Source organism: Pterocles gutturalis, unplaced genomic scaffold (assembly GCF_000699245.1).
Source record: "Pterocles gutturalis isolate BGI_N339 unplaced genomic scaffold, ASM69924v1 scaffold18067, whole genome shotgun sequence".
In the NCBI taxonomy this organism is placed as follows: domain Eukaryota; kingdom Metazoa; phylum Chordata; class Aves; order Pterocliformes; family Pteroclidae; genus Pterocles; species Pterocles gutturalis.
The window spans coordinates 18,358-35,674 of NW_010113169.1; the positions used below are offsets into that span (position 1 = coordinate 18,358).

The 17,317-nt window shown below is 41.7% G+C and overlaps 1 protein-coding gene across 1 annotated transcript in view; it reads right to left on the reverse strand.

The window, feature by feature from the left end:
* Positions 1-17,317, reverse strand: part of LRRFIP1 (leucine rich repeat (in FLII) interacting protein 1) — a gene marked incomplete at its 5' end in the record, with an annotated part of 49,546 nt that overhangs the window by 16,661 nt on the left and 15,568 nt on the right. Inside the window, 5 exons of the mRNA XM_010074378.1 lie at positions 670-840; positions 2,791-2,862; positions 4,231-4,356; positions 5,180-5,212; positions 13,823-13,900. Coding sequence (XP_010072680.1) covers positions 670-840; positions 2,791-2,862; positions 4,231-4,356; positions 5,180-5,212; positions 13,823-13,900 — 480 coding nt within the window. The remainder of the gene's footprint in view (positions 1-669; positions 841-2,790; positions 2,863-4,230; positions 4,357-5,179; positions 5,213-13,822; positions 13,901-17,317) is intronic.

A 17,317-nucleotide genomic window follows, 5' to 3' on the forward strand; every position in this document is an offset into this window, starting at 1 on the left:
TGGACTAAAAGTTGGCTAGACACCGTGGACTTAAAAAAACCCCACACTGTATCTTCCAGGAACTGTACGTCTTGAGGTACACTACAGCAACGTGCCCCAAGCTAAAGAGCCAGTTCTGAAAAGCTACAGCTTTATTATTTAACGCCAATTTACCAGCTGTCAGATGCTGAATTCACATCAAACTTAACTCTTAATGGAACAGCTGCCTTAACTACATAAACTGCAAAACTCTCCCACAGGCCTTCTGAACGGAGCTTTGTGTTTAAATATACTGCAGAAGTCACTATGGACAAACCCTCTGAATTTACTTTAAAGATGGAATATAAATATATGGTAATATATATATAAAAATATATATATAAATATGTGGTAATATCAATATAGCCTCACCATGTAAAATATTTCTTCAGAAATTGCTTTTTAAGACAGAAGCTCAGGGAAGATTCCTGTTTGTATGCTCACAACCGTATAATGTGCTGCTATTTAAGGTCCTTTCCAACCCAAACCATTCTATGATTCTATGATTCTATTCTACTTGCTTTAACAATAACTAAAACAAAAACTTATTTAAAATCTTGAATAGTCATTTGTTTGTCTCCTCCCAAAAGGTCTGTGTGCCCTCCGAAAAAAATTTCCCTGTTCAATAACATGCCGTAGCTATATACATACTTTACTTTTTTCTTCATATTGCCGCCTGGATTCTGCCAGCTGTTCTTCTAACTCTAAGAGCGCATCCTTCAGGGTATCTACTTGGTACATGAAATTTGTTTTTTCATTGTCTAGTTGAGCATTTGACACCATAGCCTTTTTATATTTCTCTTCAACTTCAGCTAGAGAGTCCTGCAAAGAATAAGTACCCACATTCAGAGGCAGTTAGGAAGGACACTTTGCCAACCAAGACCTTCAACAAGAAAATTAAGTACATAAACAGACGCATGCTGAGTACTCCTGCAGAAACCAGTGCTAGTCACCTGCTAGAGAGGCTTACCAGCTGTCCCGAGGTGAGGATAACCTCCCCTGTGTCTCCATCAAACTTCTTTTTACAAGGAAGGAACCTTACCTCAGCATGGACAAAATGTTCTCTGCTGCTTCAGCTTCTGCCTTCTGAGTCCACATCCTTTTCCCTCCTCCCCCTGCGCCTGCACACTGGCAGCTCAAAGCAGCTGCTGAAGATGACAAGTTGGATTTGTTTGTTTTTTTTTTTTTTAAGGTAAACTGGCCTTGATTTGAGATCATTTTAGATGATCTTAGGCCTTTAACTAAGGCAGTTTGAGAGCCACTTCACACCGATCTCAGGGATCCTTGCAGTGTGGGAACCACTAAATGTCAGGACTCGGAATTTGCCATGAAAAAGCTGCAGCTTTCATGACCTGATGTATCATTTTTCATTAGGTTTCCCGTATCACATCCCTTCTTTACCAGTTTACTCTGTAAGATTCAATTCCCAGAGTCTCAAAAACCCCTGCTATCAACTTAACCCGAAAATAAGATACTGAGGTATTTATAACAACAGATGATGGCAAAATAAAGATCAGGATGATTTTCCGTGTTGTGCCATCAAACGTTGCAATATTTGATTTTTATTGAGAAACAAGAGAGTTACATGAACAAAACACTGCAAATATGCAAACAAGGAGGACGCTCATGTCAACATCTTAGTTTACAGAGCGAGCAATTTCTCTCTGAACTTAACTCTAATAATTACGTCTAAAGCATAGGTGAGTTTCATATACTTCCCTTTTCATTCAGTCAACGGAACTGACTGATGACAGCGGTCAGATGATGACAAAATTAAGTTTGCATCAGTTTAGTTTACATTTCTATTGACAAATAATTTGTCTTTAAGGACACAAATTTGTACCGTTCCAAACAGAAACTGTGTTTTGGTGTATTTTCCAGCCCAAGGATGAGAAATAACAAGCAAAGGAAAGCCACCAGGATTTGGGAACAGTGGCAGGATCAAACCTCAGAAATCAGCTGGAAAGGAAGTATATGCAGGTGAGGAGTTAAGGCAGCTGCTGCACCACCCCTTCCACATGCTACATTTTGCTTCCTGAGCATCAAGCAGTGTGGCTAAAGTACAAATCAGCACAAAAGGCAGTCTGAGGGACACAAATTGAAAAATTCCCTACATTTTTATTGCAGTGTGATTATTTTGCTACACTTGCTACACAGTGACAAGGGGAAAAAAAGAGTTAGGCTTTCCAGAAGGGCCAAACTACTCTTTTTCCATCGAGAACTCACTTAAGGTCGCAGCATCGTCACCTGTGACAGCACTGAGCCAACGACACAGTCAGCAATTAATGCTGACAAATGTTGCATTATATGCCTGGATGGCTACATATATATTTTGCAAGACTGCCTTTTCCAAAAAATGCAGCTCACAATGCTGCTCACGTATCAGGGGATGCTATGTGGACACACAAGTTAGTTGTTGCACAAAAATTCGTTTATGGCTTCATGAACTAGTGTGAGCATTCATTCTTCATGTAGCAAGCTTTGTTACGTGAAGTTCTGTTATATGAATTGTTTAAGGGTGTCTTCTGCGATCTAAACATGAAACCAAAACGACAGTCACCACCTCACATGCCCAACATTCCAAAGGCATGCTGGACCATATCGGAACAAAAACATACCAGCTTTTAAACTCTGATTCAAGGTCAGAACAAATACTTTTCCAGTTAATGAAATGCTCGTCACACATGCAAGGTTAGTTCTGTATCTCACACTGACTCTCTGAATGTTTAGCTGGTGTTAATGATCACACTCCAGGCTACAGTAAACAAGTACCTTCATTTCTTTTAGTCCCTGCATGTATTTGCCTTCTACATCCTTAATCTGGTCCTTTAGCTCATAGATATCCTGAGGGAAACGGTGAGAAAGGTGAAAGATGCCACTGAAACTAACAGGCAGAAGTACAGCTGATAGGGAAAAGCAAGTATCCCAAATTCTCATTTAAATATTTCTACCACACAGGTTAAGCAGCCTGATCCTAACCTGAAGCCTGGACAGATAATGAAATTTCTTACTTGGAAGCTTATGCTGATTTTGCTCTTCATAACTGGAAAAAATGAAATCTTCAACGTTAAGGACAAGATGCAAACACAACTTCAAATCCTCCAGCAATTACATGCCCCCGTCACACAGCCCTTCTCTGCCCCTTTCACTGAGTATCACCCTCTTTGAGGAATGCTGGTATTAAGGGTAAGGGCTTCCAAAGCCAGTCTGAAATACAGGCTGTACTAGAAATGTAGGAAAGACTATGAAAACCGACCGTTACACTAAAATTAATTCTAAGTCCTACTTCACTGTGTCTCTCCTCTTTTGTCCTTGGTCCCCAGCAAATGGCTATCTTTCAGCTGTTTTACAGTGCTGGCACCGGGACAGACCTGCTTGTATCTGAGGTCCTCCTACAAATTCCAGATGTTTTACCTGGCTGTAATTTCAGAAGTGTTGTAAGGTGTATGCAGGAAAGTTAACAGAATTCAGATTCCCCACTTTAAAATAGTCTTCAGATTGGAGCATCAAAAAACAGATTACAAAAACCAAGTTAGCTACGGACTACCCAGACTGGCACTCGATGATACGAACACTGGATCGCACAACTACTTGTATTCAAATATGTCTAACTTCATGGTACCGCAAATTAGTTTACAAAACACAACCTCCTCCCCAAATTAGCATCCAGTGAGTGCAGTACTTCTTGCAGTATTTCAATCTTCCCATCAGTGTGCTACATTGAGTACATGTCCTACTTCATGAGGTGAGGATGAGATGTGTCTATGATGATCAGTCTGATCTGTGTCACATGCCGTAGGGCTTTGCCCAGACATCCCCACAGTACACACCAGCTCCCCAGCAGCGTCTCTCTCCTGAAGCTATTCACTGTTCATTCACAGCACACAACTCATTTTGTCACAACGGCCAAAAGGGGGAGACAAGACAGTTTCTTTTTTCAAAAGAAGTCTAAAGCATACTTAATAATATCATTTAGATAATATTAGTCTCCTTCATAATAATGCAGGGGACAGTCCTTGTTAGTATTAACCTGTCAGTCCCAATTCCTACTGCCAATTTCTATAGTCACTAGTGGGAACATCAGCAGTACTTTCAAGTGATCTTGTAGTTCAGTAATTTATCAAATGCAAGGCATAAAAACATTCTAATCAAAAGAGCCAGAGTTAAGAGACAGATTTCTAACCATTTATGCTGGTTTTAAGTATTTCTTACCTTAATTTCTCTAATAGAAGCTTCTGTATCAGCTGAGATGGATGTATCCCCACTGCCTCTTCGTGAAGAAGTCCCACCCAGAGACGCTAAGGTAGCTGCTGATAAACTTGAAACAGTACGAGCCCCCTACAATCACACAGTTAAACAGGATTGTAAGTTTATTCCAGATACGTTGTGGGTCTGTAGTTTGGTTTTTTGAGGGTGTTTATTTGTTGTTGGTTTTGTTTGCTTGTTTTTGGTTTTTAAATACACACATTATACCAACCCTCGCACTTCAAAATTATGCAAATTTGATTAAAATATAACTAAGAATAAAAATCAAATAAGATATAACAAGGGAAACTAACGAGAAAAGGCTGAAGGGATGCATTTAAACACTACTGAAACATGAGTTTGCATGGCTCAGCTTCTAACTATTGATTCTAAATTAGACCAAGTCTTTACAGGCTAGTATCATCCTGCCAGATATTTTCAAAACTTGTAATAATACATTTTGTGGATGCTTCTGACTACCCCTCAAGCTCCTCTCCTTCCATGGATATTTATTTATTCTGCAGCAGCAGCCACATTAACTGCTTTAGTGTACTGAGGGTTCTGCATCAAGCCAATTTCTCACTACTGCAGTATCTGCCTCTTTTTTATTATTATTTTTACATAATACCATCATTAAAGCCTAATAAACAAAACCAGTATTCATATGGCTTAGCCTAAAGCAATTTCAGCCAACTGCTAATGAAGGTCAACTACTTAACCTCTGAATAACCACAGAGGTTTAAAAGTTTGTCTTAAAAAAACCCCAAAAGTATTAGGAGAAGGCTGCAGTAATTCAAAGTTTTGCCTCATAGTGGATTTTCTAGAAGATTTCTATACCCTCACTGTGAGTTCTACCTACCAAAAAAGAATGTGAAGAAAGTCCTATTGGCAGAATAATTCAGAATATCCTTCTTACCTTCTCAAAGTCTTTTTCTGGCCTTTCCTCAATCTGTAAAACAAAGATTTAGAAGCAATTGTTATACAATAAAGGACAAGTGAAGGCACCAAGATATCAGAAAGGGAATTCTTAAACCTGTAAAAGACTTCAACAGCAAATTTTATACACTCAAAAAGCAACCAGATCGCTCAGAACAGCAGCATCCTGGCTGGCATGCCAGTGCGCAAGGCTGCACGATTCACCTCAAATTTCTAAGCAGTACGTAATTCAGTGGAATATACTTATTGATTTAAAAAAAATTATTAAATCTATTAACCTGTCTATTAAATAAGACAGAGAAATACTTTATTTTTTTCCCATGTTCTACATGACAGTGTTTCAAACATGGAGATGGCTCTCAATCTATGAGTTAACAATGCAAGAATACACAGACCTCCACCGGCATGAACTTAACAGCCCCAGATGTCTTTCTCTGGACACAGAACCAGCTGTATGCAACTGCTGTGCTGACTGACATATGCAGCCACTCCTCTTAGAACAATTTAAAAATAGACCTCAAATGAACCCAAAATAGAAACTTGAAATTAGAAATAGAGAGGTTAAGTTTTTAAATTGAAAGATCAATAGATTTCCAGAAGATAGCTTCTTGAAGCTACACTTTCTGTGGACCTTCACTAAAAAAGGCGACCTCTGAAGCCTGCCAGCACATCCTCCCCCATTCCAAAAAAGCAAGGTACCAAGTTAGGCTGAACACTGTACTGTGGCTTCACTGCTCCCAAAAGGAGGAGGGGGAAGGGGGAATCTAAAGCTTAAAACTCCTGATAAGTGTTCTCTGCTCCAGACAAAAGGTGACTGACTTCAAGCAAAGATCCAAGAAAGGCTGAGACTACAAAAACTGACACTCAAGTCAAATACTGGGGACCAGTTCAAAGTCTAAATAAACAGCTCTTTTATGGTTTCAGTACATCACTGGAATTTACAAATTCAGAAGAGAGATCCTGAACTAGAACTGGTCTAGAAGAAACAAAACAGAGCCAAAGTAGCATGCCAAAGTACAGAAAATTACCATGGATACAGACAGCTTAAATGCTTAAACGGAAGTTACCGAGCAAAACCCACATACAACCTGAGCAGATCTTTTTTCCTTGACAGAAACCCTCCTATCAACTTTTTCCTGCTCCGAAACTAAACCAAATATACAACTTCCCAAGAGCAGAAATGTAAAATAGTGTCTTTCATCATTATTCACTTTGCTGGGGGAGCATTGCAGTGCATTTCACAAAAGAATCTTTTCATAAGTATCTCCATCTGAAATAGAACTAAGTGTAAAAAGGACCGCATGAAAGGGAAAGCTCAGCAGGACTAAAAAAGGCCAGAACACGTCAGCATCTTCTGGGAATGCTCAGCACCACGGTCAAGAGCCTTCTAGAAAATGAATGGCTTCCCCAGTTATCAAGAGCGTAAGAGCCAAAGGGAAAAATGAGTGAAAAAAAAAATCAGGAGAGATCCAACTCAGAGAAAGGCAGGGGATAGCTGAGGTTAAGTTTATAAGTTTCATTGAAAACATACTCCAAAACTACATCTCCTTCCAATCAGCTCACATTTGGTATAGGGGTTTCTTTTTTCTTTGAATTACACGGAGCAATGTGTGGGTGATCCAACTTACTATTTTTTCACATTACCCACAGCATCCTAGGAAAAAAAATCCCAGAACTGAAAGGTACCTATTACAAATCAGCTTTTTACACGGACAATACATCTCATAAATTCCCTATGATTAGCATTAAGAAAATCTAAGACTTTGGCTTTGAAGTAAAATTATTTGGACTTAAAGCACTAGATACAAACTTTGCAAAGACACTGAATACACAGAGTACTTAGGGGGACGGAGGGGGGAGGAATCTCTGAATTCAGATGCAGTAAGAGAAGGTCACTAACAAAGGCAGATACTTCAGTTCAGACCCGAAACGCAAGACGGACTAACTTTTGCAAACAGCCTGTTATTTTCACGCCAGACAGCTCCAAGTGGTGGATTTGGCAGCCTTCTAGCCCAGCCAAATGCCCTTTTGTTGTTTATAAGGACAATGGTGGCAGTGTAGATACTGATGTCTTACCAAAGATGAGTGTATACACATACACACAAAAATCTACCTCCAGAAACTTATGTACAACAGCCTGTTGTGAAGTCTATCTTATGGGTTCAGGGCACAACTCCAAATATTATTTTCCTTAAGCCATTTGCAGAATGACGTCTGTTTTCTTAAAAAACGTGTCATCTCAGTTCTTAGTAAGATAAAGAAGGGAGCAAATATTGGTATTGCTGTAATGATGCCTCACATGAGTTAAATAAAAAGGGGAAAGTGTCAAAGACAATCCAGTGAAAGACATGTATATGGTGGACATTACTACTCAGAGCACTCATAACCACACCTGTGAAGCTTCCTACACATTTATTGTAAAACAACCTTTAATAATTCTCTAAGGCAGCATAGCCTTTAATAATTAAAGCTATTAAGTAACTTCTAAAATTGAGGTGGTTTAAAAAAAAATACAGATTTCATTTTCCCCAGCGATGATCTCATACATACATCCATTTGGTGCCATGAATGGAATAGTCGGAGCATTTTCTCCTCAAAACCAGTCATTACCTCTACCAATTTATTTAAATATTAACAATTCAAAAATTTAATCTGTTCTGAGAAAAGCCAGCTCCTCATTCTAACGCAGCATCCTTTCATTGCAAAGATGCCTCCACACAACACTTCACGAAGCAAAAAGCCAGTCTGAAACAAGCAGCGCTTAATTTTATGGTTACACGGCAGTGATACACCATAAGCTGTAAGGAGTGTCTTGTAGAAAGACAGCAGTCTATTTTAGATAAATATTTTATAGAGTCTTCATTCTGCTCATCTCTAGATTAATGTATTCCCAGCATCACTCCTTTAAAAAGAGACATCATGCTTTCCAACAGCACTCAGCCACCAGAGGGAACTCCAGGTCTTCAGCCTTCACCCGCTCCCGAACAAGCCCTTTGGCATTTGATCCAGTAAGAGATAAAACAGAGAAAGGTCAGGAAAAAAAGGTTTCTTTTTATTTCAAAACTCTTGCCCAGAATACTTACCTCCCGCATTATCGTTCAGTAAAGAATACCGCAATGATTACAAAGACTGAAAACAACCTTCACAGTACTACACTCAGCACAGCCCTTCACACAAACACACTGGCTTTGGGACCTTCCCCCATGAAAATAAAAAGGAGTAACAAAATACTCACTAGAAGAGGAGATCTAAAGAGGAATTCACCTAATGATACTGTATCTTTACCATTTTTCATTTCCACAAGGGTGTGGGTCTGTCTCTAACCACACGTTAACTTCCTCTACACCAACAATTTGGGCAATTTGTACTTGAGTGCATAAAAAAAGCAGGAAAAGGAAATAATTTTCCGAGCAACTCCAGCATGCAAATCTTTGTTTTGGCACGGAGAATAGGTTGCTTTCTGCAAAATAAGTACAATGGGATCAGAGTTCAGCCTCTTCTGACAGCAACTTCGGAATAAATCCAGAGCCACGTTACAAAAATGTCAGCAATATCAGAGGCTTACCGCAGCTGGAAACTTAACAAGAGCAAAATCATGCCACAAGCCTATATATGGATATATTGCCTATTTTTCATAGATAATAAAAACATTTTAGTACAGTATTTAAAAAAGTACTTCTCTCTACTCTGCAGACAGCTAGTAACCCTTGAAGCTCTCTGCCACTGGTGAGTGTCGAGGCCAAAACTAGAGCCCCTGCAGCGTGATCAGAGTGCATCCAACAAGACAACTCTCAAACACCTACGGAAGAGACAGGACACCCTGGGACAGTTAAGCATTACACCCCAGTGCCAAGTAAAGAAAGAAATAAATTATTCAGGTCTTTAAATCGATGGAGGAATCGGCACTAAGGCTCGATTTCCAGCTTCCAGCCTGCAAGGCTAGAGCGGAAGGGGAACACAAAGCGCTTGCAGTGGGGTAGCACCGCATACCACCCCTGGGTACGAGAACAACTTCAGCGTGTTCAGCACATGGCTGTCACTGCCTCAGCTTCATCTAGGATCTTGCACCTAGATCAGCTTCCTCATAAAAGCAAGGGACTTTTTTTGGTGACAAATCAAATTAAGATCATTTCCTGCTCTTAAAGGAGTACAGCACAGTGTGAAATGGAAATATGTCCCACACTGAAGAAAACTTCTTGCAATAGGTATAGCTGAACACAGGATGGTATCTACAAAAACTGGAATTAAACGAGAAGTACTGCAGCCAGCATAACCCCTCCTACGATCCCCCTCTTACCGGTTTGATCAGCTGGGCTGGGGCAGGCAGTAACACAAAGGGTTCCTGTGCGTTTTTCCAATGAGAGCCACCTTAACACTGGCAATTAGCAATAAGCCGGCAGGGGAAAACCACTGCTGAACTTTGTCAGGTCTAAAGTGGATTTGTCAGAAGAAGTATCCTTGCTCAGGAATGAGTGTTATGCCAAACGTCACTGCTTAAACAAACTTATCAGTCTCTGAAATGCAAGTTAGCACTGCAGCAAATCCTCACCCCAGGGGGGCCAAGAGCACACCCAGGCTGTCAGGGCTGGGCGAGGAGACAAGCCTACGCTGAATCCCTCACTGCAGAGGAGAGACAGACGGCAAAGCTCGAGCACGCTGATAACTGCTTCCATGAAAACTAAGTCTGTCTTCCATTTTTTTTTCTGGTGAGAACACTATAAGCTTCTTCAAATGAAAAAAGCTATTCACAACGGAGCATTAATGTCAGACCCCAGGACTGCGCGCTTGCTAAGCGGCACTTGTGTTTCCAGTCTCTGACTTTGTACCAGCCCCTCTGCGTGCCCACGGTGCTCGCTGTCTGAGGCTCCACAAGAAGGGAGAGAGGAAATAGGAAAGATCATAATCTCACAGTAGAAAAACCTGCCCTCTCCTGTTATTTTGCCTTCCTTTGCTCAGAAAGTCTTCAGATTCATACTATTGCATTTTCTATTTAAAATGTACAAATAACTGCTTTTCACGAGGAGTTTATTAATTTAAAAAAAAAAAAGAAATTCCATCAATTCATATTAAAAAGCCCATCTCAGCCAAAAGATGTAACCAGCTCAGGCACAAGATTTACCTCCATCTGTGCAGAGAGGCCTCATGTTTGCCCTCAGCAGCCTTCAGGTCTGTACTTTATATCAAATATAATGCTTTAATATTAAACAACACAATTGCACTGCTGCAGTAACTGCAAGGACAGCAGACAATAATTACTAACAGGGATCATGAGAAAAAAATTAAAGAAAAATAATCAAGCAGCAAACTTCATGCAGATATACTGAATTCTTCAAAATACACGTAAAGACAAATGAATAATCACATGTTGTGTTTCAGTATCTTCCTGCCCTTTACTGTCTTACAAACACGATAACACAAATGAGAACACAGGCTGGAAAAGCTGTGTGCACCAGGAAAACTATGTCTGCTTTTTGCTCACCGCTTACTGAACAGGGATAGAAGGGAGAAACAAAATTCTGAGAAAAGATTTAAGGGCTGCAGTAACAAGAGACCGTATGCTTTCATTTAGAAAGTTAAATTCAATCACTCCTTGTTCTCAATGTATAATTTCTCATGATAGATAGTCAGGCTTGGGAGCAGTTCAGTTTCAATTTTCTGCCTAACAATGCCCATAATCATAACAAAATCATATTTAACCTCAGTGTTAAGCACTCATCATTTCAGTACATGGATTTTGTAAGCTATCATGCTCTCAAATGACATAAGCATGCTGGAAACTCAGCTTTTCAACCCAACAGATACTCTCCTTTCCTTGCTCCCTGCCAGCCATTTAACAAGTAAACTTGGAATCAAATCTTTCTCCGTGTAAATGCCAGAAGATACATAAAAGCAGATGCAGGAAAACATATGGCTCGATATATTAAGGCGGGGAACAGCTCAGGTTTGGGGGTTAGCAATATTAAGACAGTTCTAACGTAGACCACTGATACAGACAAAAACAACCGCTTTCTTTCTCTCGTAAGTTATCACCAATGTCCAAGGAGATTTTTATTCTTCCTTTAGGAAGTCCAAGCAGATGACATTTCGGGCATGTATGAGTGGAAGTGATACACTGTTAAGCCGCCTGGGGAGACAGCTCTATTTCAGCATCGTTACTGCCAAGATCAAGTACCCAGCTGCAAATGTTATCAAAACGCCTCAAATCCCCTGTTAGTAAAAGGCAAGGCAGGTGATTCCTTACTGTGAGTTACATGAAATGGTGTTGTCCATTTAACATAGGAAAAAAACAAACCAAAAAAACAAAAAACCACACAAGGTGCTTCTGCATTGACCCCACGTAGTAATGAGAACTTCTAAGAGCAACACCACCTCATTAACAAGGTTTGTACTACCTTGCATTAGGAGAAGCAAAACCCCGGCATTGGTGCCTTTTAGACCCACTACAGTGTTACCTCTCAGCTCATCTTGAAGGCTATGGAAGTATCTGAGCCTCTTCACACCCCGCAACAAACCACTAAGTGTAAAAAAAAAAAAAAAAGTGCCTGTTGTCTCCTTGCAGAGCAGATCCAACTTGGCGCCTCTCCACCATCGGTGCTGATGCAGCTAACCATCCCCAGCCACTTGCATATAAACAGTCCAAAGCAGAAGCAGAGAATTACACGACAAAAAAATGTCCTAGGACTCCCAGAAGGGACAAGCTGCATTTTGTGATTACTGTAAGGAGCTTGCAGGAATGACTCAGACTGCATACACAAAACCCATAATGGAAACCACCATCAATGTATGGGTACCCAGTTCTTACACTTGAGGAACTTTAATGGAATCCCTAGTTATTCTGATTATCTTTTGCTTTGGGGATAACGGAAATTCAGTCTGCAAAGTCATTTAGGAAGTATTACTAATGTAAGATATATACTGAAAGAACTCATAGCTCAGGGACTCAGATTCGGGGATTAATTAAAATACTGCTTTATTTATAGCTTACTGGCTGTCATACATTATCTGATGAAAATCCTTTTAATTTTTTTTTTTTAAACAAGTGGATGTACTGTTGTCTTTAAGAAACACCAGTACTTCAGAGCACATAGCTCTATTCTGCCAATTCAGTTTTGTTTTGCTCCAGCTGGTTTAATCAGCTCCTTCGAACTCAGAGGGAGAGGGCTCGCTGGATGATCAAAAGGCTCCCCTATTCCCTGCCTGATGACAAGAAGTAACCCTGCACAGAGAGTTCAGGTCCTTTTCACCAGAAGGATGGAGACCTACCGCACAGTTCTGACTGTGGGAGAAAACCCCATAGTGCACAGGTTTCCAAATCCCAGGGTAGGCTTGAAGGGCGAACCAGCATGATGGGGGACATCAGACACAAAGCAATTCCTTACTGCAGGCTATGTGTGTTTACCGAAGAGGAACACTCCAAATGTTCACGTCACAGCTTACCATGTCACAGCTTACTGTGTTGCATGCTGTGGTAGCTTCTTTGACTACCCAGATACTCCTTCTTCATTAGTCTTTAAGGCAACTTTTACAGCATTTAAGTTTCAGCTACTCAGCCAAGCAAGGAAGGCAACAGAATGTTCTGACTAGAGAAGCACGTTGTGTTTGTTAATTCACAGCATCACCCTCCTCATCACTTCCTGTCTTGGGGATGTGATACGTAATAAGCGGCAGGTCACAGAACTAGCATGTTAAAACTTCATTAGGACAAACACTTCCATGAAGCAAAACCATCTTAAAGAAACTCAGAGCAACACTTCAAAACTCACTCTCCGTGGAATACTCATTTTTTTATAGACTAGTTTACTGTAAGCTGCACATTTCCTCTAAAAGAGGTGCTACTGCACTCTGCTACCATCATCATGCTCTCAGGCCTTGCTCTGGAATTAACCAGGAAAGATACTCAGAGCTGTCAACAGCTCCATGGAACAATCTCAAACAGAAAGCATGGATGTGCCATTGAAAAAAATAGAAGACAATTACTTTGTATCTGTAAAAAGCAGGGGAAAAAGTCTCGGTCAGCTACAATCACAGGGGTTGGACAAGCTTTTAGCATTTGAGCCTTGTTCAGACACGACAACTTGGGAATCCACGGTGCTCAACACTCCGGGTACACTTAATCCTTCTGGCACTGCACCGTGCTAAAGACTCAGGTGCCCAGCAACCTACAGTCCAACAAATATGTTCAAATCCAACCTCTGGATAGCCCCGCAGCCTGGCAGCAACACAGCACCAAAATACTGCTGAACAACTACTTGAACGCTGCGGTGAGGTTTATGTCTCCTGATTTTAATAACCAAAGGAGATGCAGCACTAGCATCAACAACCCAGTCTTTTTCACAATACCCTCACCAATGTGCTTTATGCCCAGCTTAGAAAAAATTTAGCAGTCACATGAGTGCAAAGTGTACTTCTATTGTAAAAACACGGGCACCTGCACAAAAGTTACTTTGGCTTGGTAATTTCTCATCTGGTTCACCCCTTCTTTGTCTTAAGCGTTGCCCAGAAGAGCCAATTAATTCCGTAAGAAACTTTCTCATGAGGGACAGCGACCTCTTTGTAACAATAAAGACCTTGAAGAACAGAAGAATTAAGCAGTTTAGGGACAAAGAAAAGAAAAGGAGCTCACCACTGGACTGGCCCGAGCAGAGCTGGCTCTTGAGGATGCCCGAGATCCTGAACCAAGGTAGCAGCTGTATTCGGAAGGCTGCCGCAGGTAAACCAAGAGCAAGCAGAGAAAAGAGAAAAGCATTAGAATTGGGAAGAGCAGCGAGAAAGGATTTAGAGCATTACATTGGAAGTTAGTTACGAAAATGGTTACGTGCAGTTGGACAAAGGAATAGCAGCGGAAGTCAGAGAACAGACACCTTGACTGTTAATTTAAAAAATAAGGCAAGCAGTAATTCCAGTTGACAGACCAAGCAGAGCTTTGATTCAATTCTTAGAATGACAGAACACTAATGATTTATTTCTATATCTTAAGGTACCAGTCACAGGTAAACAACTCTCAGCACAAAAGGTTCAATCCTACTGCTATTCAAGAGCTCTGAGGTTCTCTGTTGAGCCTTCTTCCCATGTTTCCAACACTGAACACATATAAAATGAATCTGTGTTCCACAGGGCAAAGCGAGAAACATCCATCTACATGGTGATTAAAGTAGAAACTGAGACCACCTTAGAGACTGAGTATCAATCCTGCTTTTCCAGCACCTGCAGTCCTCACCTCCTGTCAAAGAAAGTATCTTAGTCCTTCTTAAAAGCAAACAGCTATGCAATGATGCAGAACAGACCGGTCAGACTTGTTGCTGACAAGGACAGAGAATGTGTCTACGTTGGTTTATTTCCAGAGATTATAATTCAGTGGAAGGAGAGAAGGGAAATTAAAAGTTTCAAGTGTTGGGGAAACAGAACTAAAACTTGTTCTGGAAATGCATTTTAGACTTCTTCCCTCTATTTTCACAGATTTCAGAGTAGCAGCTTCACACTCAATCTTGTATTTAGATGTACGTTATAGAAAGGTACATAAGCACACATAAAAGGTACATTCAGAACAGAGGGGAATTAAAGAAGTTTTTGAGGTTTACCACCAGACATTTTTCCTATTGCTACTGCCTCAAGGCAATTGTGAACACAGTAAAGGAGCATGTCAGTCCATCAAACTCCATGTGCAAAAGCCTGCACCGACACAAGGGCACAGGAACGAGCACGCGGAACAGCTCTTCTCAGCAGCTCAGGCCATGCTGCCAGGGACCTCTATGGGCTTATTTCATAGGCGCTTCAGACTGTTCCTCAGATACAAAAACACTGACATCTAAAGACTTCTCCTACTTTTGAACGTGTGTACTCTGTCTTTTTTCAAGGTTTCTTCTGTGAAGTAGAGGAGTGTCCTGGACCCCTCAGCGGCAGAGACAGCCAGGTCTTCCCCAGGCTACGGGAGGGCTGTTTCAGCACCAGGGGTCATGCTAACAAAGCCGCACAGTATTAAATGAAAATTAAGCTTACAGTACTCATAAACGGTTAGAGGGTAAGCTGGAAATAACCCCAGCTACAGTACAACCGTAAGCTTAGCTACTAACCCCAAAGCATTGCGTTCCAAGGCACACAGCCCTTATCATGCCCCTGGAGCAGGGCAGAACATGACCAAGCTGTGTCCCCAGATATCTTGCACGAAGTGACACTGGCTTCATGCACCTGAACTACTGAGCTTCGTGTCAGAGATGAGAACACACAAAATTTAGAACTGCGTTGAAAATACTTGTAACCTGCATGCAAATCACAGCCACTTCAATTCCTGAATTCAAAACAAAAAGCACTCTGGTAAATATTTAGATTTTGTTTTCTTATTAAGTAGTTCTAGCACAGAGGCCTCGTGCCATCACTGGCATTTTAGGTTTAACACAAGGATGTAGAATAAACTTGAAACACACGACCAGGAAAAAGTATTAACTCCTGATGAACCCCATATTGATGTTTCACAGGATCTATTTCCTCCACAGTTGCTTTCTGTGTATTGCAGAGCAGAACCCGTCAGCAAGTGCCGCTTGTTCAGCTGAGACTAGGCACGGCCAGTTTCAGCTCCGCCTGTCCTCCCATCAACCAGAAACACTCTTTGGGGACAGCTACACCCCCTCTAAGCGTTAAAAGCGCCACAAGGTTCAGAGATGTTAAAATAACCACAGGTAAGTTGGTGATTTTGACAAGGCCACTCCCTCTGTTGCAAAAACCTCACACTTCACCACTCTCATTGCTACAGGCAACCGTGCAACAGCAACTGGGAAGGCTGGGCTACGCGCAGGCTCCCAGACACCCCTGGCACAGGGTGGGAAGGGTTGGAGGAGGGGGAACACGCAGCAGCATTCCGCTCAGCGTTCCCTGCTCCAGCCATCCTGCGAGGGGATGGAAGACGTGTGAGCAGCACTCAGGCACAGAGCCCGCTGCAAATGGTTTCTCCCAAGAGCAGCAGGGTATCATTGGACCGGTGAGAGACTCATCTCAAACAGCGGAGGGAGGACATCCCGCAGGGGACAAAGGGCTGCAGCCAGCTCAGTGCAGCCTCAAGGACACATTCACTGAGTGTGGCTGCCACAACAGTCCCCACAGGTAAGTATCCATGCATTTTCCAACACAGCCAAATGAAAACAAGGCACCGATGTGAAACAAAAAGTGATCTGAAGCTTAACATCAGGAGCAGCCTAGTGAATCGGTGTGACTGCAATCAGACGCAGCCCCTCGAGGACTAACAAGCATTCTCGAAGCTTTGTTTCCTGCTCCAAGCTAATAAAATTGTCACTTTTAATGTTAAACCTACATCAATGCTTTGTCTTGAGTTTTGGGTGGTGGTTTCTTGTTTGTTGGGGGGTTTCTTTGGTTGGCTGGTTGGGTTTTTTTCTGATAATCACCGAAGGAGTTCAGAGGCAGAATAAACACTGGGGTCCACAGAGCAGAACTCAAAAAGACTGGTTTATGTTTTCTAGGCAGGTACGACAGCAGCAGATGTACTGCCTGGCCTGAACACCCACCATGACACGGAGGCCCCAGCCGAGAAGAGGTGAAGGCATTTTCTGCCTTCCCATCTGTAAACCCAGTCCTGCAGCCTCTCTTTTTTGGAAGGAAACAATTCATATTGTCATTCCTCATCTTGTCTCTCCTTGTAAATGACAGAGACCTCCACTCACAGGAGCATGTATTTTGAAAACTTTGTCACAAGTTGCCTGAGACATCACTACAAAATATAAATCCAAGAAACAAAACCAAGCAAGCCATACGTCCACAACAATCCTTTACTTCATGCTAGCAGATAAGTGCTAATGGGGAAGTGATTTTACTTATTTATTTTTAAAACCTTGTTTCTTCTCAATTTTCAAAAGAAGAGTTAAGTCTCATTGAGGAAAGGGACTTCATGCACTGCTTTTCCAAGGTGTTTTACCTGCAAACCAAGTGCCGGGCAGAGCTGAGCTCCCCTCGCCGCAGGGAGGCAAGCGCCCAGCACCGGGCTCGGTCAGTGCCGGCCAGAGCCCGTCTGCATGAGGGCAAGATCAATCACTACTTATTATTTCATGGAAGCTCACAGAAATGGTGCTCATCCTTCTGCCTATGGCAGGGGGGGGGGGAACTCTCCCAACCC